Source organism: Primulina tabacum, chromosome 6 (genome assembly GCF_025594145.1).
Source record: "Primulina tabacum isolate GXHZ01 chromosome 6, ASM2559414v2, whole genome shotgun sequence".
Classification (NCBI taxonomy): Eukaryota; Viridiplantae; Streptophyta; class Magnoliopsida; order Lamiales; family Gesneriaceae; genus Primulina; species Primulina tabacum.
Window position 1 is genome coordinate 40,308,443 of NC_134555.1, and position 22,875 is coordinate 40,331,317.

The 22,875-nt window shown below is 34.5% G+C and overlaps 1 protein-coding gene across 2 annotated transcripts in view; it reads right to left on the reverse strand.

Annotated features, from left to right (window-relative positions):
- LOC142549532 (alpha-mannosidase-like) overlaps positions 1 to 21,560 on the reverse strand; it is a 40,564-nt gene extending 19,004 nt beyond the window's left edge. Inside the window, exons 1-29 of one of the 2 annotated variants that reach the window (XM_075658521.1) lie at positions 21,068 to 21,560; positions 20,902 to 20,985; positions 20,498 to 20,586; positions 20,240 to 20,414; positions 20,019 to 20,138; positions 19,849 to 19,932; positions 19,688 to 19,759; positions 19,477 to 19,590; positions 15,820 to 15,920; positions 15,629 to 15,722; positions 15,118 to 15,282; positions 14,910 to 14,999; positions 14,163 to 14,228; positions 14,024 to 14,080; positions 8,845 to 9,064; positions 8,519 to 8,655; positions 7,440 to 7,505; positions 7,284 to 7,343; positions 7,069 to 7,140; positions 6,906 to 6,953; positions 6,634 to 6,753; positions 5,204 to 5,269; positions 4,877 to 4,989; positions 4,704 to 4,788; positions 2,659 to 2,769; positions 2,490 to 2,600; positions 2,370 to 2,417; positions 2,069 to 2,138; positions 1,005 to 1,543 (exon numbers count right to left, since the gene is read on the reverse strand). In XM_075658521.1, the coding sequence (XP_075514636.1) occupies positions 2,118 to 2,138; positions 2,370 to 2,417; positions 2,490 to 2,600; positions 2,659 to 2,769; positions 4,704 to 4,788; positions 4,877 to 4,989; positions 5,204 to 5,269; positions 6,634 to 6,753; positions 6,906 to 6,953; positions 7,069 to 7,140; positions 7,284 to 7,343; positions 7,440 to 7,505; positions 8,519 to 8,655; positions 8,845 to 9,064; positions 14,024 to 14,080; positions 14,163 to 14,228; positions 14,910 to 14,999; positions 15,118 to 15,282; positions 15,629 to 15,722; positions 15,820 to 15,920; positions 19,477 to 19,590; positions 19,688 to 19,759; positions 19,849 to 19,932; positions 20,019 to 20,138; positions 20,240 to 20,414; positions 20,498 to 20,586; positions 20,902 to 20,985; positions 21,068 to 21,286 (2,808 nt within the window). In that variant the 5' untranslated portion in view covers positions 21,287 to 21,560 and the 3' untranslated portion in view covers positions 1,005 to 1,543; positions 2,069 to 2,117. Of the gene's footprint in view, positions 1 to 1,004; positions 1,544 to 2,068; positions 2,139 to 2,369; positions 2,418 to 2,489; positions 2,601 to 2,658; positions 2,770 to 4,703; positions 4,789 to 4,876; positions 4,990 to 5,203; positions 5,270 to 6,633; positions 6,754 to 6,905; positions 6,954 to 7,068; positions 7,141 to 7,283; positions 7,344 to 7,439; positions 7,506 to 8,518; positions 8,656 to 8,844; positions 9,065 to 14,023; positions 14,081 to 14,162; positions 14,229 to 14,909; positions 15,000 to 15,117; positions 15,283 to 15,628; positions 15,723 to 15,819; positions 15,921 to 19,476; positions 19,591 to 19,687; positions 19,760 to 19,848; positions 19,933 to 20,018; positions 20,139 to 20,239; positions 20,415 to 20,497; positions 20,587 to 20,901; positions 20,986 to 21,067 lie in introns of those variants that run through there. The other variant, XM_075658520.1, reaches the window with a different exon arrangement.
- Between the last annotated feature and the right edge of the window lie 1,315 nt (positions 21,561 to 22,875).

A 22,875-nucleotide genomic window follows, 5' to 3' on the forward strand; every position in this document is an offset into this window, starting at 1 on the left:
ATTGTATTTTGATATACAATATCATTATTTTATGTATCTCGTGAGAGACTATAGGACGTTCTCTCAAATAATAAAGTACTAGGTTATTTTGCACACGCGACGCGTGTGTGTAAATTTTTTTATAATTATTGAGAGATTAAAGTGAAATTTGACGAATTATTAAGGAACTAAAGTGCTATTTGAATTGTTATAATTAAAAAAAATAAAAACAAAAGTATCTGTTGAAATTAAAAATAAAAATAAAATAAAAGTGTAACAATAATATAACATAAGAGCAAAATTGGAAGGATCAAAAAACAGATCAAGACATTTTTTTGTCTCTGTTACTAGAGATTCTTAATAATAATAATAGATTGTTGTAGATTTTATAACAGCATCTTCCACGAAGAACTAAAAGAGATGATAATCAATTAATTTTTCTTTTTTTCTCATTTGCTATTAAATTCTTATCCAACCAATTACTTAGGATTCATTGAAGTATGAATATAATCCGTCAACGCCACTGCTACCAACACCACATCCAATAGCAAGTTTTGATTTTCATCGAACGGTTGCGGGCTCCAAAGGGTAATGCAGTGACCCGAGGCTCTTGGTGAGATTGTGCCTAGACACCACAAAACGGTTGTCCCGAATTGGGACAGTGAAGAAGACGATGTCATTTAACTCTTTTTTTTTTTTTCCTTTTGTTTCTCTCTTCTCTTTTTCAAACTTCGAACGACTATTTTCGAACATCGGCTAATTTCTCTCATTCATCCTATCTGACAATTGGGAAACAATTACGGCATGAAAAACTTTTCACGAATGAGTGTTTGTTTGTCCAATTTATTTAGTCCACTACGCAGTTCATTTGAAATATTTATCGATTTTAATTAGGTACATATTTTCTCGACAAGAGACGTATTTTAGTTGGAACAAACATGGCACCTTCAAAGTAAAGTAGCAATTTATGTAAAGCTTTTGTTGATTAACAAATGCCAAAAAGTTACACGTCTTTTTGCCAGTACTTCACTATAAATAATAGTAATTTTATTAATCTGGAGTAACTACAACTAGTATTTCATTTGGTTCACTTATTTTTCAATACTCGTGTGGAAAACTGGAAGAAAAAAGTCGAGATGAAAATATATATGTGAACTATACGGCTGTACAGTTGCACCACATAGCAACCGCAACCATCCCCTCTCGTTATTTTAACTGCATCAGTGGCCATTTTTGTAGGCCACAAACCGGCGGATCAAAGACAGTCATCACTTATTCCCAGTATAAAGAAGAAATCGTCGTTCTGTCATTCATTAGAAAGGAGAAAGCATTACTCCGGATACCAAATGGTGGAGATGATGAACATTTTTCAAAAGGTTAAGAGATAAGTCCGGATCTCCATGGGACCGAGCTCGACTGTAAGACTTGACATGTCCACAGGACCACCTCTGATTGGAGCTGCTGCTGCCTCGGCTCCAACTTCATCTTTAACTTCCCATGTCATTCTCTTTATCTCAGACTTTTCTTGATTTGCTGATAAGCTTGTTTCCTTGAGCGTCTTTATCTGAAATGCGATTTCAAGTCAATACCAAAAGCATAAAAAGATTCACGTGATAGTTTACACTGGTTTATATAACTTTCACTAAAGACTAGTGTCATTTTCTTTAGTGTTTTACATAAAAGTATTACTTTCATCGGTTTCTGCTCCTTTGACGTGAGCCCTTCGGCGAGAAAAGTTGAGGGACATGACAGAAAAGTGTAGAAGTTGAAATGGAGAACACACAAAAACCAAAGTAAACACAGATTACTTGACGTGTATGCTTTGCATATGCTTTCGTAAATACACATCAAATCGGAAATACACATCAAATTATATGAAGAGGGGAATGAAATTGATTGATCTTAAGAAATACATAAATGGCCAAAAGTACTTTCGTATCAACACGGGAGAAAATTTGGGGATGAGAAAACGGAAAGAAGGGCAAAAAAGTTAGAAAGTAGCCCAAAAGGAATTCCAGCTAAATATTGGATAAAAATAACCTTGCATTTGACAAAAGGTAATACTCGGTGCCGTATACAACATACAAACCTTTTTTCCACCAAACATCCTCTTCAGTTCAACTTTGGCAAGTGTAGAACTAGTCAGGATCTTCACCGGCCTAGGACAAATGTTCATGAATAAGTGACGCATTTTGGCAAAGAAAAGTTTCGAAAGGACCTAGATAACATGTGAGAGGTATGTTTCTTACTGTCTTATGGTGTATTCCTATAAAAGGAAATGAAGTACGCAATATTTAGGTGTAAATTTGCTCTCGCTCGTGCCAATGACATCCAACACAGTTACAATCATGAATTTATAAGCACAACTGCAATTAAATTGAGTGAGTCACCTCATATAAATGGGCCAAACGTAGGAGCACACTTCCATCAGCCAAATCCTGAAAAACGGAAGCCAAAGGATCAGTGGAAATAGATTATTCATAGAACATATGCAAATAAAAAACAATCACCTGAAGTGTTATTAATGCAACATTAAGAGGTAAACTATAGTTTGCATCCATTATAGTTGCCGTTGCCAAATGAGAAGATTTCCAATATCCGGAGTTCTGCAGGAGTCCATTCTAAATAGTAAGATTGCAGGATTACTATCTCATATCCATGTTAAACAACCAAATATACCTCATGTGAAAAGGCTAAAAGAAGAGGTGAATAGATTTCTTGACCAGTAGTCCGCCTCCAACGAGCTCCGGAACCAAGCTCATTGATGCCAACATAATAATTTCCTCGAACCTAAAGAGATATAACAAAGCAACATTGTTATAGACATTAATCTTTTCGCTCTCCTACTGCTTTAGGATATTGTACATAGTGATCCCAAATGTGCATCTAAATTGGTACATTTTCTGTGGTCAATATTTCAACCCTTATTTCCACTCTTACTGTTGGATTGTGTAGATAAAATAAAGGATAATTTTAGGACTTTGTCAAATAATTAGAAATATTGTTTGTAATCCGATGCAATAATTTAAATCTTTTAAATTAGGTAGGAAAATATATTTTCTGATTTTATGGAATTTTGTAATACCTCTTGTATCCTATAAAAGATGCATTGTGCTCATGAATTAAATGTAGAGTTACATTTTCTCTCAAATTTACAGTTTGTATTGCTTCTTTACTCTAATTCTCTGAGTTTGGTAACTGAAAGTGAGTCATACATCTTACTTACAGCCATCAGGCCGTATTTCAACGTTGAACTAGAGAAATTGAAGCTAATGCTACACATGTGAATGCGTGGAATTATCAACCAGCCCCAAGAATATAAAAACAGAGAGAAAAACTAAATGTAGTAATCCAACTCCACGTATAGATTCTTACGAATGCTTGACACCGATATTTTCTTATATAGTTTTCTTTTTTTAAAATATAGGCCCCACATTTGAAATATATAGCAAACGTGGGGACCTCGACAAACTAGGATAATCCTCCAAATGATATGAGAGCTTTAATATGTTAGATCGGGTCCAACGATTTTAAGAAATAAAAATAAAAAATAATTAAGAAACCTCATATGATTTGGGGGATTCTATTATATCTCTCAGATCATTTGAGAGATTTTCCTAGTTTGTCGAGGTCCTCACATTTGCTATATCTTGCAAATGTGGGGGAGAATTTATTATATTTAAAAAGAAGAAAAAGCCCCTCTTATTTCAATTCAAGGTTTCGCTTGCATAACATAAAGAGATGCTTGAAATTTATATTTTCAATTTCTAAGAAAGTCTCATTTCCTTCCATAATCAATGGACCAAGAAGGCATATTGTTTTCGTTTAACGCCCATTTATAATTTCCCTGGCAAAAAACTGTGAATTCAAAATAGTTTGAAAGTCACAAACTAGCAATCATTGTGTTGGCTAGCCCTTGGGGAATCCAAAAACGGGTGGTTAAATTGAATATCTGATAGTGCACAACAATACTTTGGAAGAAAGAATGTGTCGCGCCTTGGACTTGTGTCCATGCAAACGCGAAGGCACAATATACTCTTGTAGCAACTACTTCGTATCCTTTCTCGCTCCATGAAAATGGTTGACACAAGTTGTCATAGGAGTTCATTGTAAGTCATTATATATTTCAAGCTCGTTTTTCTAACCCATGTGGAACAAAGAGTGCTACAATCAACTCTCCTGAAAATACAATATCCTCGTCGCGCCCTCACCCTTGATTCACCAGCACCGAGAATCTAGATGTGACTCCTATAAGTTCAATAGGTGGCTCTCGTAGATGTAGCACTTTGCCCCACAGTTTTAAGAGGTGGCTCCCACCCACGTAGCATTTTGCCCTGCATAGCTTTTATTTCCGGTGTTCCTTCTGATGACCATATGTGATACCAGTCTGTCACGCCCCCGGGCCCACACCCGCACAAGCGCAGTTGTACCATGCGTCCTATAGCAACTACTTCGTATCCTTTGTGAACTTAATACAAGTTACTATATGAGTCCTTTTTTAAGCCAATATAAACTATTTCAAATTCTCTTTTCTACTGTTATGGGACAAAAAGTACCATAGCATGAGAGCTTAATAGTCACAGAAACTTAAATGAAAAGTAAGGAGCCTCATTATTTTCAAAAAGGAAAAAGTAAGGAGCCTCAAGCTTTTATCAATTGGGTCAACAATTTATGCATTTAATAACAACATGAAATCACACAAAACTTGTACTTCATGACCGTACCGTGAGTCCTTCACATGTATCGTTAGCACATACAGTTTCATCAAGGGGTTCACCCACTCCTCTGGAATCGTCATTTAAAATACGCCTGGACGATGATAGCACTGAAAAATGTTGGACTTATTCTACCAACAACGAAACAGATTGGAACAAAAAATTTGTAAACATTTGTAGACCTGTGAAGCATCAATTCGATTTCTCCATCATTAATGCTGGATCCTCCAGCGGCCCTATCAACCAAAACAGAGAGCTCAGATTTCTGATCCTCCATGAAAATTCCAAGGTTGATCTGAAAAGATTGAACATTTTTTTACCATGATCATAACCATCAGTTCCCATTTTTAAGGTAAACAGAAGTCACAACTGATGGAGCGAAACAAAGTTTTTTATCAAACATGCATCAGTTGTTGAGCATATAATGGTGATAGTGAATGCACGTGAACAAGTATTTAAAATCTTCTCTTAAAAATATGAAAATAGCAAGTTAAGGAAGGGACAATTACCGGATAGTAGTTCCCTGCAATAGGTTGAGTAACTACGAGAGGCCAGTCAGCCCTGTAATCTCTAACCTGAAAATTTGCAAAATGAAGAAGTCAAAATCAGGTCGGAATATGAAATGTAATGAAAGTCACTGACAAGACGGTGACAAGATGCCTTTCAGAGAATATACATTAGACTACATTATCAATTTAAAATAAAAGCAGCCTGACTCTTCTACCATTATCTATAAACAATTCACATTTTTTCTAAGGTGAAGGAGAACTTGTTGCATCAGGAATAAATCACTGATTAAAAGTCATCAATTGCACCTGACAACCCAACAACTGCCTCGGGAAGCAATCAGTGAAAAGTGAAGTCATGCCAATTCAACAGCACAAAATGCTCAAGCAGATGATGCTATAGCCTATACGTCTTTAATCTATTGCTTGCAACTTGGGCTTCCCTCACTCAAAAAATGCAGACGAGTTGGGTTCTCGTAAATGTATAATGAAGCAAAAGATGAAAATCAAATCACCTCCAGTAACTTAATGAATGTGATTCCAAAGGCGGTATTATGAGGCAATATGCAGCTCACACATCTTTGTGAAGTGTTGTTCTTTATCTGACAAAGGGATAGGTTTCTGGCTCACAACATTTCAAGCTAACCATAAAAATGCCCATGCAATCTATAAATTTTACCCTTCTAGAAGTTACGACTACACATAAGAATAGCCCAAATACTCATATTAAAATAACTCAATTAACCCTGAAATCTTGTGACAGCTAAGTCAATCACACCTAGGATAAACTCTACTAGTCTGAAGATAATTTTCTGGCATATTGAAAGGAAGTTGGATGTGGCTGTTGACGCCTTTTGTATCCCCCGACCCCCAAACACACACACACTCACCTGTAACTCTAGAGGTAAAGAACATGTCCTGTTTTCACATAAACTTATTACGAGATATTAACAGACATTTCCACATCATACTCTAGTGGTTGTTTTCTATAAAAAGAGCCAGTCAGTTATCATATCATGAGCCAAATCTTTATTATTTTCCAATCATCTCATTGTTTTAATTTAGTAGTTTGGAATTGGACATATCATAAAACAACTACTGTTTCGCACTTTTTAATCAAATTTTTTTGGAAAATTAGGACACTTAGATTTTTTTTACATTCTAAAATCAGCATTTATGTAACACATGACTACCGATTGTTTTGAAAATAACCATCTTGAATGGCAAGCCATAGTGCAATCGGTACAATGTATCCACTAGAAAAAAGATAAAAAGGCAAGAGCAGAAAACTCAATCAGTTTAACAACTCAATTCCATCTAGTCATCAACGCCAATTATTTTTTTAGTAATTTAATAACACATTCTGATAACAGAAAGCAGAGTATTATAAGTTTATGGATCTTAGGTTCTGACAATAATAACACAAAACATACCCGTTTTAGAAAGTCCCTTCCATTGGAATCAGTGTAGAACACTTTGTTGGTGACCATATTAGCCGTCATTCTTGTAATAACCTCTTTCCCAACACTATCGTCCATAGGAATTGGACCAATCTTCAAATAACATTAATACATCCAAACACGTTTTAGAAAAAGGATAACAGGATTAGCAAGTCAAAGGAACAAAAGTAAAGGCATATGTTCCTCGAGGTGTAGAAAAACAATACAATCACATGGAAAAAGGAAAGGATCAAATAATTACTGACTGTGTATTCAACTTCCGCATGATCTTTATCTTTATAAACTCTAATAACCTGAAAATATTGCAAAATATTTCAACATACTAGATGACTCGGTTGGATGAAGATGCGTGCAACTTTGAAACAATAAGAACTTTCATAATTAATAAAATAAATTTAAATACTCAACCTGGTAGATCCATGAAGCAAATTGTTGGTGCACTTCATCAACTAGTGGTCCCCGTACAATCTTAATGGGAACCTGTGAGCAGCAAGCCAAAACATTTTTGAGAAAGATATTAAATATTAATTGAAGTTTCAAGCTGTCAAAATAATTCTGAGTTCGAGAGGCATTTCACCTCTAACTTGAAGAACATATATTCTTGTCAGGGTAAAAACACTTACTGATCTGGAGACCACTGAAGGAGGCATTCCATTAGGTCGGAAAATATATGCACCAGAACACTGAAAGGTGTGATATGCATCAACTTATAGCAGTTCTTTCACTCAAATTATAGACAGTGGGGACAATCATAGACAACTAAACTCAAATGTATGTACCTGAGGATCAGCATCTCCCTGGCTAGAAGAATACCAAAGATAGCTTTGTTGTACCGGTACATCAATCTGGTATAATAGCATTAATCAGAAATTGATAAAGAAACTTGATTAAGGAGTCTCTAGACCGAGGACATCAAAGATTGAAAGTATAGCAGCAACAATTCAAAAACCAAAGTTGATGAATAGATATTGGTTCACAGTTGGATGAATCAAACTTTTCCAGTTTGGATGTTCCGAGAGAAGATGAAACATTTTGAAACTATGGCTAAAAATGTATGGTAACGTAAAAGATGATTTTGACCAATAGATAGATATGGAATTTTCTTTCAGCAATCATGATATTTCACCGGAAACAAATAAAGAACTCCATACAACATCATCAAGAACACTCTATAATATTGCCCAAACTAAAAGCTTGAAGAATGGGATGTAGCGGAATAGCATGAATTACAGGAGTTCAGTTCACATTCTCCTCTGATAATAAAAAGCAAACCCAGCATGCCAGAACCATGGCCCCTCTTCTGTACTCAATTGCTATTCATGGAATAATAATGAGCTACGACGGAAGAAAATGTTTCATTACTGTAAATAAAGAACAGAGAATCCAGCAAGATGATTATTTCAAGTTTTTTTTTTAAAAAAAATTGGCTAATTAATCAAACAGATGATGTGGATTTTGAAGAACAATTCTAATACTAATGATACTTAGATTCTCCAAGCAGCACAAGATCTGGCACCTAAGTTCCAACTGCCTTGTAGATGGACATTCTAGGTAATCTCTCGCTGTCAACAATGTTTCCACGACATTATCAGCACATTTAGTAGGATGCAGAGACAGATCAATTGAAGTTATATTATGTCACTGATCCATTTAACTTCAAATAGTTCATAGACCATTAAAAAAACTCTTTGACTGGTGACCAAAGGAAACTAACTAAAGCAAGGGTAATAAAAGGGCACTATATTTTTAGGAAGTTTATGAGTTTCCTTCTTTCACTCTCCATTGTAGATCTATTGTCCAGCTCAACTGCATAACAAGAACAATAGATAACACTCCTCTTTTCAAAACAGAGTCTTACACCAGTTTTGGAATTCGATATGCGTTTAAGTTGCCCAGATACTGCTGAAAAAGACAATTTCAAGTTTCCTGGTCCAATTTCTATAGTTTCAGTCGTTGGAAGAGCCATCGTGGACATGGAACCACTTCTTCTATTTCCTGCATTATTGAATATCATATATGAGCACCGAAATTACAGAGAATAAGGTGACTGAGTCTCTCTCGTATTTTAAGAAGACTATTATTGCTGAAAAGTATGTTTCAAGAGTTAAAAAGTAATATTTTTAAAATCCTAACTGGTAAAAAGTTTTGGAATTGATTGCCAAGAATAATATTTTGAATCAATACCCTTTTGAGAAGCTTTAGAAATGAAATATGTATTCCAACCCAGAGGTGGCACAGATGCTGAAAAGACAAGCCAATATTTCGGAGTCTCTGCAGCTGAAATTCCAGTATATGCTTTCACGTAGAACTTTCTAACATTACTCGTCACATTATCCACTTCCACAAATTGAGACTCAACAATTCTTCCCATGGAATCTTTGATGACAAGATTATAGTCGTTAACCTGTAGATTATGAGCCTATTGGTTATATTTCATCATTATTCTGAAACCCCCATTATAGCAGAAAAAGTTTCGAATATAACACTTGTTTAGCAGCAACGAAATAGAGAATTAATCCTTTTGTTGTTAAGTAGAAAACATTAGCCAAACTTGGCTGGTGTGAAATGATATTTCCAGCTTGGGTTTGTGGTTTACAACAGATCCAGAAAGTAAAATGGTTCAAAAGCAACCAAAATTATACACGCATTCTGGCAGGACGAGAGCCAAATATTAAGGCTCTTTGGTAGGGCTGCTTCCATGGCAAACAGTTGCTCCAAAACCATTACATTCCACATTATGATTCACCTTAAGATAAAAATTCCCATATTTTGAATTATTCATTACGGGTGATCCTTTAAGTTGCGGTGAAAACAACTAAGACGTTCTGCTGTGGTAGTATGGTTTAACACTTGTTGATGTCTATGTGTTATATATAAAAGAATATATGTTGAAGAAGACAAATTCTTATTCACTTAATGAACTGAGAAGTACAACCTATACTTATACAAATCAAACATTGGATAACAACTTAATCTAATGTATCCAAAGTTTAAAATATAAAACATTAGATGATAGCTTATCTAATAATTCAAAAGCCCATCCTTATCTAATCTTCAGATATTCAACATTACCCCTCAAATTGGGTTGTATATGTCGATCATGCCCAACTTGGACACCAAGTCTTCAAATGTAGATCGAAACAGGTTGGGTCTTTGTTAGAATGTCCTGCAACTTGTGAATGACTAGGAACGTAGCTGAGTCACTTATGAAATGACGATCCACCTCAACATGCTTGGCTCGATTAAGATGAACTGGATTCGTGGCAATACTTATTGCAACTTGATTGTCACACTTCAGTTCCACTATCTGATGATCTTCCAATTTCAATTCAGCCAACAATCTTTGAAGCCATATACCTTCGCAAATTCCATAGGCCATGGACCGAAATTTTGTAGAAAAATTATGCTTCTACAATGCTTCTTGCCACGCCATGTTACTAAGTTACCTCATACAAACGAGCAGTACCCATATATGAATCATCTGTCAGTAAAAGATCTGCCCAGTCAACATCATTGTATAGCTATACATCTCTTGTGGTAGTTCTGCAAAAACATAGTCATTTTTCCAAGGCGGCTCCTTTAGGTACCACTTCAATACCCGAAGAACGGCCTTCATGTGTTCTTCTGTAGGATTGTTCATGAACTAGCTTACGACGCTACCTACAAATCCAATGTCAGGTCTTGTGTGAGAAAGATATATCAACTTGCCCACTAATCTCTGATATCTTCCTTTGTTGACCGGTAGACTGTCTTCCTTCCTTCCAATTTTTATATTTAGGTCCATAGAAGTATTGACAGGCATGCACCCCAACATCCATGTTTTTTTCAAGAGGTCCAAGACATATTTCATTTGTGAAATCAAGATTCCATGCTTTGATCTGGCCATTTCCATTCCCAATAAATATTTCAAGTGTCCTAGGTCTTTCATCTCAAATTCCTTTGAAATCAACAATTTTATTTGAGTGATCTCCTACTCATGGTTTCCAGTGATAACAATATCGTCAACATATACGATGATAACACAGATCTTGTCTTCGTTGGAGTGTTTGACAAACATTGTGTGAACTGATTGGCACTGCATGTATCCATTTCCTTTCAAGACTTAAGTGAACCTGTGAAATCAGGCTCTAGATTGCTTCAAACCATAGAGTGATTTCTTCAACCTACATACTTTGTTGGCAGTAGTCTTTGACTCAAATACTGGTGGTATATTCATGTAGATTTCTTCTTCTAGAACTCCATTCAAGAAGGCCTTTTTTTACATTGCGCTGGTTATAGAGGCCAATCCAAATTTGCAGCAATGGATAGGAGTACAAGGACAATATTTAGCATGGCTAAATGTGCGAAGGTTTCTTGATAATCTATCTCATATGTTTGGGTATACTTTTTTGCTACTAGTCGTGCTTTAAATCGTTCAATGCTTCAATCAGCCTCTATGCTTGACTATGAAAATCCGCTTGCAACCAACAATTTGTTTCCCAGGTGAAAGTTATGTGATCTGCCAAGTGTTGTTATTTTCAAGAGCATGTATTTCATCAAAGGCAGCAGTCCCCCAGTTTGGATTTTGGAGAGCCTCAGTGATGCTTAATGGAAAATGTACCTGGTTTAAATTCACAACAAAGGCTCGATATGCAGGAAATAAAAGATCAAGTGAGACAAAGTTACTTATAGTGTGTTGGGTGCATGATATAACTCGTTTTCTCAAGGCAATGGGCCTATCAAGATCATCAATACTAGGTGAGTAAGAACTCGGCGTACCTTGATTGTTTTTCAAGGAACCCGGCGACGAGGAAATACTTTATGTTGGCTGATCGTGCATGTGTTCCTGATGATTCCCAAGGTGAAGTGACCTTATGCAAGAATAAACATGGTCAAAAGGTAGAATAAAATGTTCAGGAAGAGGCTGGGAATTATCTGGTGGGATTGTGTTGATTGGGTCGATTGTAAGATGTGTTAGGGAGTCATTGAGTATCAGGAAGAGGCTGGGAGTTATCTGGTGGGATTGTGTTGAGGGTCGATTGTAAGATGTGTCAGGGAGTCATTGAGTATGTTGATGAGCTCCAGATTCAAAGGTTCATTCATAAAAAGTTCCCCCTGAACCGAGGAACGTGGAAAGAAAAGTCCAGCCTCATTGAAAGTGACATCCATGGAAAAGTATAATTTTCTTGTTATAGGATAATAACACTTGTATCCTTTCTGATTAGGGTAGTACCCAAGAAAGATACATTTGAGAGAATGTGGATCAAGTTTGCCCCAATGTTGCGAATGAATGTGCACGAATGCTGATCAACCAAATATTCTCATTGGAATGTTGCGAAGGAGCTGGGAATCGGTGTAAAACTTAAGGACAGTCTGAACTGTTGTTGGGAAGTTAAGGACGCAAGAAGGCATCCGATTGATGATATAAGTGGCTGTTAGGACGGCGTTACCTCAGAAATAATGAGAGACATTACGAGTAAATAACATGGAACGAGTTACCTCTAGGAAATGACAATTTTTTCGTTCTACGACGCCGTTTTGTTGAGGGATGTCAATGCAAGAGCTTTGATGAACAATCTTTTGAGTGATTAGGTAATCACCCAAGACACAATTAAAGAAATCTCATGCCTATCAGTGCGTATGATTTGAATATTGGTCGAGAATTGTGTTCAGATCATAGTGTGGAAGGTTTTAAAAATTGTTGAAGCCTCACTCTTTTCTTTCATGAAAACATCCAAGACAGACGAGTATGATCATCCACAAATAATAAGAACTAACGTGTACGTGTTATGTTTTTCACACGTGAAGGAGCCCAAATATCGCTATGAATGAGGGCAAAAGTTTAGATGGCGTATATGATTGTGGTTTGAAAGTGTTATGAGTATGTTTTGACAATTGATAAACATCACAACGAAGAAAATGCAAATCTTTTTTACTGAATAATAACGAAAATAATTTTTGAAGATACAAAAAATTCGGATGTCCTAGGCGATATTGAATCGCAGAAATATAAGGACCAGAGGTATCGCAAGGGGTATTCTTCGAGAAGGGCGTCATCCAAAGGAGGTACACTCCTGCAGAACAATCAATATTGCCAATCATCCTCCCCGATGCCAGGTCCTAAAAACCACAAGAACCAGGCGAGAAAACGGTTGAGCAATGCAGATCATTATTCAACATACAAACTGATAACAAATTGCAAAGAAGTGTGGGAACAAACAACATATTTTTAAGCACAAATATGTTGATAACCATATGGAACCCGAACCAAGCACCCTTGTGCATGACCCATCTGCCACGTGAAGTGATTTTGGAGCAGAAAATGGGCTGTATGTGGTGAAAAAATGCAATTGTCCAGTTATATGAAGCATCAGAATCGATGATTCATGAGCGTGATAAGTCACTTTGTGAAAGTAAAGCAAGTGGAATATCACATTGAATGGCAGCACTTCCCGTACCAAAAACAGGAGGTGTCGACGGAGAAGGTTGCTGTCCAAATAGCTTGTGAAGGATGTCAAGCTGCTCCTTGGTAAAAGGCTGCGATTCAGAGAAAGGCTGATCATAGACAACAGTGTTTGCTCGACGTTCTCACACTGGTTTCCAGTCTGTGGGCTTCCTATGTATCCTCTAGCAAGTGCCGATATATGAGTAGGTTTCTTGCATTTGTCGCACCAAAGACTTCCTAGAATTAGCTGGCCTTTAGTGGGGTTGAATTATACTTCATGGTTTCCACTGATTTGATTTGTAGAAGTATAGGTTGTACTTCTCAGTTCGTTAAGTGAATAAGAATTCATCTTCTTCAGCATATATTCTCTTATATAAAACTACATGGTATCAAAAGTCGGGTTCAGCCAATGACAAAGTACGGCATGACCTCGTCTTCCGACAATACCTCCTCTCCGGTGACCATGACCCCGAGCTTGGGCGATGTGTCTCCACTCTCCATCACGCGCCATAAACTAAACGACCGTAATTTTCTGCCTTGGTCACAATCTGTAATGATGTTCATATGCGGCCGCTGCGAAGAAGACGCCCTGATTCCATCGATGCCAAGTTCAAAACACGGAAGGTTGAGAACTATTTGGTCATGTCATGGTTGATTAATCAGAATGACATCTTTGAAGGATAAGATTTTTGGGGGGACAACGAATACAGATTTAATTCGAAGACCTAACCGGATGAACTAGTTTGCAGTTATGGTATATCCTATGTAAACTGGAAGTTTTATGACCTTATATGATACAAAACTAGATGCGGAAATTTCCGCACGCAATAAGCTCAACTATGCATTTCAAGAAAAACAATTCAAACTTGTTTTATAGCAACTGAAACCTCACTATGATCAACTACAAAGAGGGGAAAGGAGAAAAATATTGTAACTCACGGGAATCCTGACAATATCAGTACGCGTCCATCCCAGTGAATTGTACGCCACAACAACCTGAAAAAGAGTGTTAAACCTAGGTAAACCACACCATTTACCACATGTTGAAAAATGAGCATACACAGAAAAAAGTTCAGACCAAACTCTTTCCTTCGGGAATATCTTCCTCTGTTGGTGGACAGAAACTTATATTGAGCAGCTGACACTGTTCACCAATCAAAAGGTGAAAAGAGAAAAACTGAACATTAGACAAGAAAATATTTAGTTGCTACTCCACTGACATAATCTTTCCATGAAGGACAAAACAAATAAAAAATTTACTCAAAACATTTCAATGAAATTGCAACAGAAACAAGCAAAAACGTTTAAGCCCAAATTTACATATAAAAACAAGCTCTTATCAAGAATTTTTGTCCACTGCAACTGAATTTAGCTTAACTCTTGACAATGAGCATATCATGTGTTTACTCATGTTTTTAAGCTATATTACCTAACCGCGAAAAAAAGATCAAATTGAGCCACTAGTATCTGTGTATTACCTTGCAATCAATGAGTAGACATGTTTAGTGGCAACCAATTAGCTCAAGGATCCAGTATTTGGTTTTTCATGACGTAGTTACTTGCTTCAACTCACTTTGAATGCATGCTTTATAAAATTTTATTTAAAAACTTAGACAAGTGTTTAGCTTCTGTCCTATGAAAGGGAAAGAATGATTTTCTGCTCTTTTTTGATATACAATGGGGGTCTTGGGTTCAAATCCCACAAACGTGGGTAGTGTAGGTAGTTTAGATGGGAATGATTTGCTGTTAGTGAGAAGATAGAGAACAATGTCACTAAGTTGGATCACTGGTAACTCAAACAAGTTCATAAAGTTGTAAATGCCACCTGGCTAAGTTTCACTGTAGATTCAGCACACTGCCCTTCCATATTAGAACTAACCAGACATGACAAAGCTGAATTCACCACAGTTTCTGCCTGAAAAATATAGCACAATTGGTTAATAACCATAGTATTTTAACCTTTTAAGTCCATATATAAGCATAAGGGAAGACATCGTTATGTAATTATGGTGAAAAATATCATAGAATTGCACCTCTGCGATTCCAATGGCCAGTCGTTTTGCGTAGTCATCTGTAGTGTGCTGTTTAGCTGTACCACTGACAGCATCGTGGTGCTGTGCAATGCCCAACGCGTTACCTAACTCATCAGTACTGGGGCTAGTTGTTCTTCCCCTCAGAAATTCAAGTTGCCGAGCTGCCTACACATTCACAAAATGAGTGTATTCCAATACCTTTTCAAATATTATCAACACCCAGTGGTCAACAGTATATCCCTAAAAATGAGAAGATTACTATCAGCATGCAGAATGGGGCTGGAATAGCAATTGGGGTTCCAGTCACTTGTCATGGTTGTCATACTCTGTTCTTATAGTTCATGATGGTTATCAATAACCAGTCATAATACAATTGCAAAATTAAACCATTAAAATAATAAAGTTCCATAACTAAATCATGCAAGTACATAATCAGGTGCTGAATCCTAAGCAAAAAAAATTAGTTGATGAGGAATTTGAGTAATTAATTTACAAATATGTCTGAGAATACCAGATAATATCCACTCAGCAAACGAACGTATCTTTTCAGTGCCGGGCGACTCGTATAAAATCCAGTCCAGTAAGCATTAGCACTATCTGCATATCTATTCCAAATCAACAGAAATTAATTCTATATTGGATCAAGTTAAATATAATTATCAAAATAACAAAAATTAGGACTAATAGTTATTTAGTGCTCACGGGAAATAATCATCAATTTTCAGGGGCCAAGATTCACTGGCAGCATGTTTTGCATCTGTGTATATAGATGGTGTTGAATATAGTGCATTCATCCGGCCATCCTGTTTCAGTAAGCTCTCTCAGACTCATTTGATGAAGTAAAACGGACACATCATGCTATCAAGAGTTCACAAATTTAGTTTTCCAGAAATCTGAGACACAAACTATACAACTTCTGCACCGATGACTGATTATGAAGTTAGAACACTCAATCGTGATTTGAATTTCACAGTGGAAACCCCTAAGCCTTAAAATTAATCATAATTAGAGTGCACAAAAATGCAAGTAAGGTGTAATGGCCTTGTACATATGTTAAGTAAAAAATTCATCCAGCTCACTCCAAAAAGAAAAGAAAAAAAAATATATATATATATATATAAAACTGAATATTGATTTTTGTTCATACGAGCATAGCACACATTGACAGTATGTCTGTGTTTTGACTTGTCTAACTGAGCACAAAACATGCGGACACACATGATCATATATCATGCTTATTTAAGTTGAAAGCATGCGCGTCGCACGTGGGTAACAAACTTAAGTATACCATGAATATGAATATTGATCCTAAATTTGCAAATGAAACATAATTTTTCACAAATTATTCAATATCAATATTATTTCACTGTTTATCGATCATATTAAAAAACCATGGTTTAATTTTTTTATCCTTTTCTTGTATGATTTTCGAATCTTTAAGTATCTTTTTCATCTTTTATTTTATTTTTCATGATTCTTTCTTCGATTAAATTCAGCAATTATATCATCATATCTAATTTTCATGTTTTTTTCGTTGTCGAATTTGATTTTGATTAATCTCTTTGATGCTTGCGTGTTTTCTCCTATGATCTTCTTATTTTTTTTTTATGTGAGTCGTTCAAGCTTGAGTCTAACTCCATTTATTTTTTTTATTTTTGAAGTCTCACACGGTTTCTCCACATATTATATTATATATATACTATATCTATTTTGCATTGAAAACACAATTAAGTGTATGAATTAATTGTTAATGAGAAAAAATGTATACCTGAATTTTGAAGTATGATGAATAGAAAAAACTAAGAAAAAATGGAGTGAATAAAATAGATATGATGTATATATTAATTTTAAAATTATTGATATAATTATTTGATATAAAGATTAGGGAGGAAAAAAAATTTAAGATAATTCATCATTAGAAAAATCCAAAATATAATTGTATTTTCTTCCTTTAAAAAAATTAATGAGACGCCTCACAATCTTTATGTATGAATATTAATATTCCAACAGTTACTGAATGTTTTTTAGATTTAAGTCATAACATTATAAAAATATTAAAAAATATATGCATATATTCACATAATTCAAAAACTAGTTTATTATATATATATTCACATAAATACAAAATATATGTAATCATTAAAAATAATATGCAGTAAAACAAAATTTTGAATAATATCAAATATTAAAAAAACAATTTAGGTTATTGTCCTACATTTTAATTAATTTTGCTGCATTTATAAGTCAATATAATAGTTAAAATTATCCTAAGAAACATAAAAACACTTTTAAATAGTGAATAATGTCAAATATGACAAAAAAATTAAAAATTGATGGAGAAAAATGACGAGAGAATTCAAAACTTTCAATTATAATTTAGAATTCATGATTCAGGGTTTGAAAACATAAAATTAAATAATTTATTTGTTTACTGAAATTTTTTGTCAATGAAAGTTTTCTTGAATAATTTCTATAAATTGTTTGACTTAATGTATTTTGAAAATTTTCAAAACAAACTTTATTTTAGTTAAATTAATGTAATATTAATTGAGTAATGACATAAGTAAATCTTGTAGGATAGAGTATTTGTCATTTTACCAAAAATTATAACTTCTGCTAACAATGTTTAAACGTTAACTCAAATCTTTTAAAACCGTACAGCAGCTCAAACGTCACGTTTCGATTCCTCTATCCAGCAGGGACAATTATTATATCCCAACAATTGCATTCTTTGCAATAAATGAGAATCGAACTCGTTACATTGGCTCTGATATCAATTGTAGGACCAGACATTTGTCGTTTTACCATATCTGATGGTAACGATGCAACTCAAATATTTTAAACAGTATAGTAGCTCAATCATCATGGTTCAATCAATGTATCCAACAAGGACAATTATTACACTTCAACAATGTCACTCCCAATAATTACACTCCTTGCAATCTATGACAATCGATCTCATGACTTTGGCTCTGATATATACCAATTTTAGGATCATGCATTTACTGTTTTACCAAAAGTTATAATAGGTGATAATGATGCAATGTTAACTAAAATCTTTTAAAACCGTAAAGCAACTCAAACGTTACGTTTTAATTGTTCTACCTAGCATGAACAATTATTGCAACTAACAAATCCGATATGTATTTTATTTTATATTCTATAAATCATTTATCTAAATCGAATCTATTCCCACTAATCAAATAATTCAATCAAAAAGTAATTTTAATTAATAATAATAACTTAAACACAAATATTAATTGTTGAGGTGACAACCTTAAGCCCTCGCCTATGTTCCATTAAAATGCAATCACAATAATAATACATAATGAATTGGTAAACATAAATTAGTTAGCTTAGTCAGTGAGTAATATTAAATAACAATTTTGTTATTTTGAAATGTGCAAAATAGTTTTTTATGTACATAAATTTATCATATATAATGAGAAATTAATTAATATGTAGAAAAGATAAAAAATTATTTTTTATGTATATAAGTTCTCATATATATATATATATATGATTTCGTAGTAGAATAATGCAAATACAATCAAAATTTGCATTATGTTTTGAACATAACTGAAAATTGGATAACAAAATATATAATAATAGAAAATGTAATTTTAAAAACATTATTATGTAAAATATTATCATAACACATAATGAATCATAAGTGAAATCACTAAATTATTGAGCTATATTTATTTAATTATTACTTAAATCAATTTATTGGAATTTGTCAACATTTAACATTTCTTATCATCTATATAAAAATATCAAGAGCTTCATAAATTTTTTGATTTTAATTAATAAAATAATTTAAATACATAAAAAAATTCTTAAGTTCTTACAAAATTATTTTATAATAATCTAATGTACTTATAATAGTCTAAGAAAGTTGAAAAAATATCATAGAGTTGAAGATTTCACAAAATTTGTTAGTTATATCTGCAATATTAACATATTTCAATATCTACATCATGTATGATGTTTCTTAGTTCATATTTAAAAAATAACTTCTTATAAAAGTGATGTATTTATGTGTAAAATAAAAGAAAAGATAAAATAGAAACATTAAATATGCATTAGCAACCATGAAAAAATCCACTCATTTTAGTAACTAATTTTAGTAGCAACAAAGATTGATAAATTGATGAATTCAATATGCAGTACAAAGTCATTTGAGATAAACAATGAATTACAAAAGAACTCGGTAAAAAAATTTATTGATTTAATTTGTTAACTTATATGAACAAGGGTATATTATAAAATTAACAATTAGAAGTCATATATTTATATGTATGTTAGATTAGATTAGTCTCTCATTTTTTCATTTTCTTCTCACTCAAAATATGATACCTTGTTGACATAATGAATAAGTTTGTCCATTTGCTTGAACCAGGACTCAGCATATTGATATTCGAAGTCATCTCCCATCGTCCACATTATATGATTAGTTCTTGTGACATTTGCCTGTGAATCAAAGACAAATGAACAACAGCCTCTGCAATACTCAGAGTGTGTGCTTTCTAGTCAATGTTACAGGTAAAAACCGGTTCGTTTACTTCACCTGAGTCATTGCAGCAAGAATAAAATCATTAATCCGTGCTTCAACATTGAAGTCAAAAAGGTAAGGATCATCCTGCATTTTTGGGAATTAAAGAACTATTAAGAAAAGCATTAAACAAGCATTGCTTCAACTTTGGGATTGACACTCCTCTGTCAAAGAACCTGGACTGGATTGAAGTCATCGTTTACTTCAAAATGAAACCCATTTGGTGGGCTATAGTGAACAGGAAATGCATTGGCAAAAATCTGCAAGAACACAGGCCTCAAAAGTGACAAAATGAAGTAGATTAAACATTTAATTTGGAGCAACTGGGAATATCTGCATTTCTAACCTGAGAAGATGAACCAAATGTCCTAGAACCCTGCCATATGACTTCAAGAGATTTATCTCCCTTGCGTTTTGCCCTGTCTTGGTAATCTATCCGTGCAAAATGAATAGAATCAAATCCTAGCTAGATAAACAGCAGAAATGTAAATTAATACATGAAATATGAGCTAAACGCAACGGAAACTAATGATATCATTTGTTTCACCGAGGGAAGTGATTGTGTACCTCGGCGCCTAGCAGGTAAGCTTGCACTGCAGAGTGCCCAAATGGATCAATCTGCCATCCAGCACGAGGAGTCTTATTAAATTGACTTTTTATCAATTGATGACCAAGGGTTGTTTGGTCAATCATATCTATATAATGGGTAGCTGCTTCATCATGCATACACCAGCCACCATTTCTGCACAGACAAGTCAGTTGAATAACCTTATGCGAGATTTCTCCAAGAAAATCACAGATAAAATGTTACAAGCATCACCATACACGAATTCCAACTGTCCGGCATCGACTAGCTGTCTTACTTCTGCTTGAATTTCTGAACTTTGCTCTTTCCACCATCTATAGAAAAATGCCTACATGGATGTGCACATCACAGACAAGTGAAAAGGGTACTTATGTACTCTAGGATAAACCATTAAAAATCCAATAAATGAGAGAGGAAAGAGTCCACAGTGTTGTGCACAGTAGGGAAAGAAATGTACCCTACATTTTGCAATGGATCCACTACTTAAGCAAGTTAAGACTAGTTAATGCTCATGGTATTCTTACTTATGAAAAATGCATTTATGCAAGTACTGTCTTCATTTGAACAGGGTGCCGACAACGGACTCTGTAGTGAACTTAGAGTTCAAAACAAACCACAAAAGCAAAAATAAAAGTTTAGCTACCATTTCAGCAAAGATGAACTTTCTATTCGGATTACGGCGCAACGACACCACAACTGAGTCCAGAACATTTTCCACACATGCACCCTGCATTGAAAAGTGTCAAACGACAGGTAATAAAGATGTTTTCACTAAGACTAAATAGCTCCACATTCTTACGTTAACCTACCTGAATACTGTTATTTGATCCAACATAGTACTGGTCAATTGTCTTAAGCCAACCCACATCATCATGCGAGTGAGCAACCAAATGAACGTTCAGCTTCCCATCCACAATCCCACTCCCAGTATCATACTTACTGTACCCTGCAACTCCAACAATTCCACACGAACAAAACACAGATGCAACCAATAGCACAGCTGAAACAAGTGACACCAATTTTCCCATTCCGAGTCCCAAAGAGGATTTCCCTTGACGGGTTTCGACAGCACATATAGCTGTATATGTCTATATTCCAAGAAAACAACGCAGATGTCAGCATTTAAGTAAGGTAAACTGACAAATACACATCGATTTCTCCTTTGGACTGTAGAAGCCGGCAAATATTTTAATCAACATTACACAAACATGGTACAATAATTTATAGCTTTTTCATAATCTTGCCAAAAGGAGGGCCCTTTCCTTAAAAACATTCAAAACCCACGTAAATTGGGCATGTGAGGAGGGACCATTTTTTCTTGCAAATCTCCGCTGGAAATGTTTGGTATTATCTAAAAAGTTGATGTGCCAAGAAATAATTGTAAACTAATATATCGAAATTTGGTGTTGCGCTCAGTATTGTCAACACCAGCACACAACACTCTAACGAAAATTAATATTTAACACATAGATAAACTTTATTTAAATGAACACAAGTTATTTACAAAACTTATCTATTTTTATTTAATAAAAATATTATAACCTGCTTACGTAAACGACAAATTAAATATTGGATTATTTTTGCGTTAATTTGTGGATATCTAAAGAGTTTTATTTGATATTATTTTTATTATTTTAATTAAACAAATGTGTTTGTTTTTAGAAATGTCGTTTTTTCAGAGAAGTGACATGGAAGAGTAGAAGATTAAACTCGATAAAAATTTTAAATTATGTTCGTTATCTTTTAATTTCTGTGAAGCCCCAACAGTGATATGAAATGTAGTTTCTTTTTGTGAATGATAAATTTATTAGATTGTTCCTAATCGTGATATATAGTTTTTTAAAAATTATATTACTCCGGGAAACATATAAAATGGATTTAAAGGAGTTTTAACTCAAACATTGTGGAAATTAGTGCGTGTAATCATACCAAAGTGATTCGTTTTGTTTATATTAAACAAAAAAACTGACATAAATGTGGGATAAATAGACATGAAGATGTTATTTTCTTAATTAAATAGTTGTCCGAAGTTATTTTACAAATTTTCCCCATAAATTTTATAAGTAGAATTTTGTTCATTCTAAACAAATCTTATATCTACTAATTGACTTATCTTCCATGAAGGATCCGAGTGAAAACCAAAGTATCATGTTCGGTTTTGAATTAGAGACGTTCAAAATACTGAATCGACGTCGACTATAACCCCAAGCCTTCCAAGCTAACGATGCATGTTCGATTCCTACTACCCGCTTATCGTCTGACGACTGTGCTATATGAAAGCTTGTACTGAGTGGTGGCGTATGCCGTGAAGGTTTTTCCCTCCATTAGCGCGCACAGCCCGCTCTCTCACGGCCTGTGCGAGCAGGCTACCATTTTGCCAAGTGACTTCCTCACACGATTTCGCCGGAGAAAGATGATACATCACTGCTGCATATCAATACAACAACCTGGCCAATAAACAACTTGTCTGCTGCTACGGGTAAAACATACCCATATTAATTAGATATACCGAAATTTTCGATATCAATATCAGATTTGAAAATTTTCAATATTTTGGTTGATACCCGAAATATCAAATAAAATTCTTATGAAGTCATAATGCTTTAAAGTCATTAAT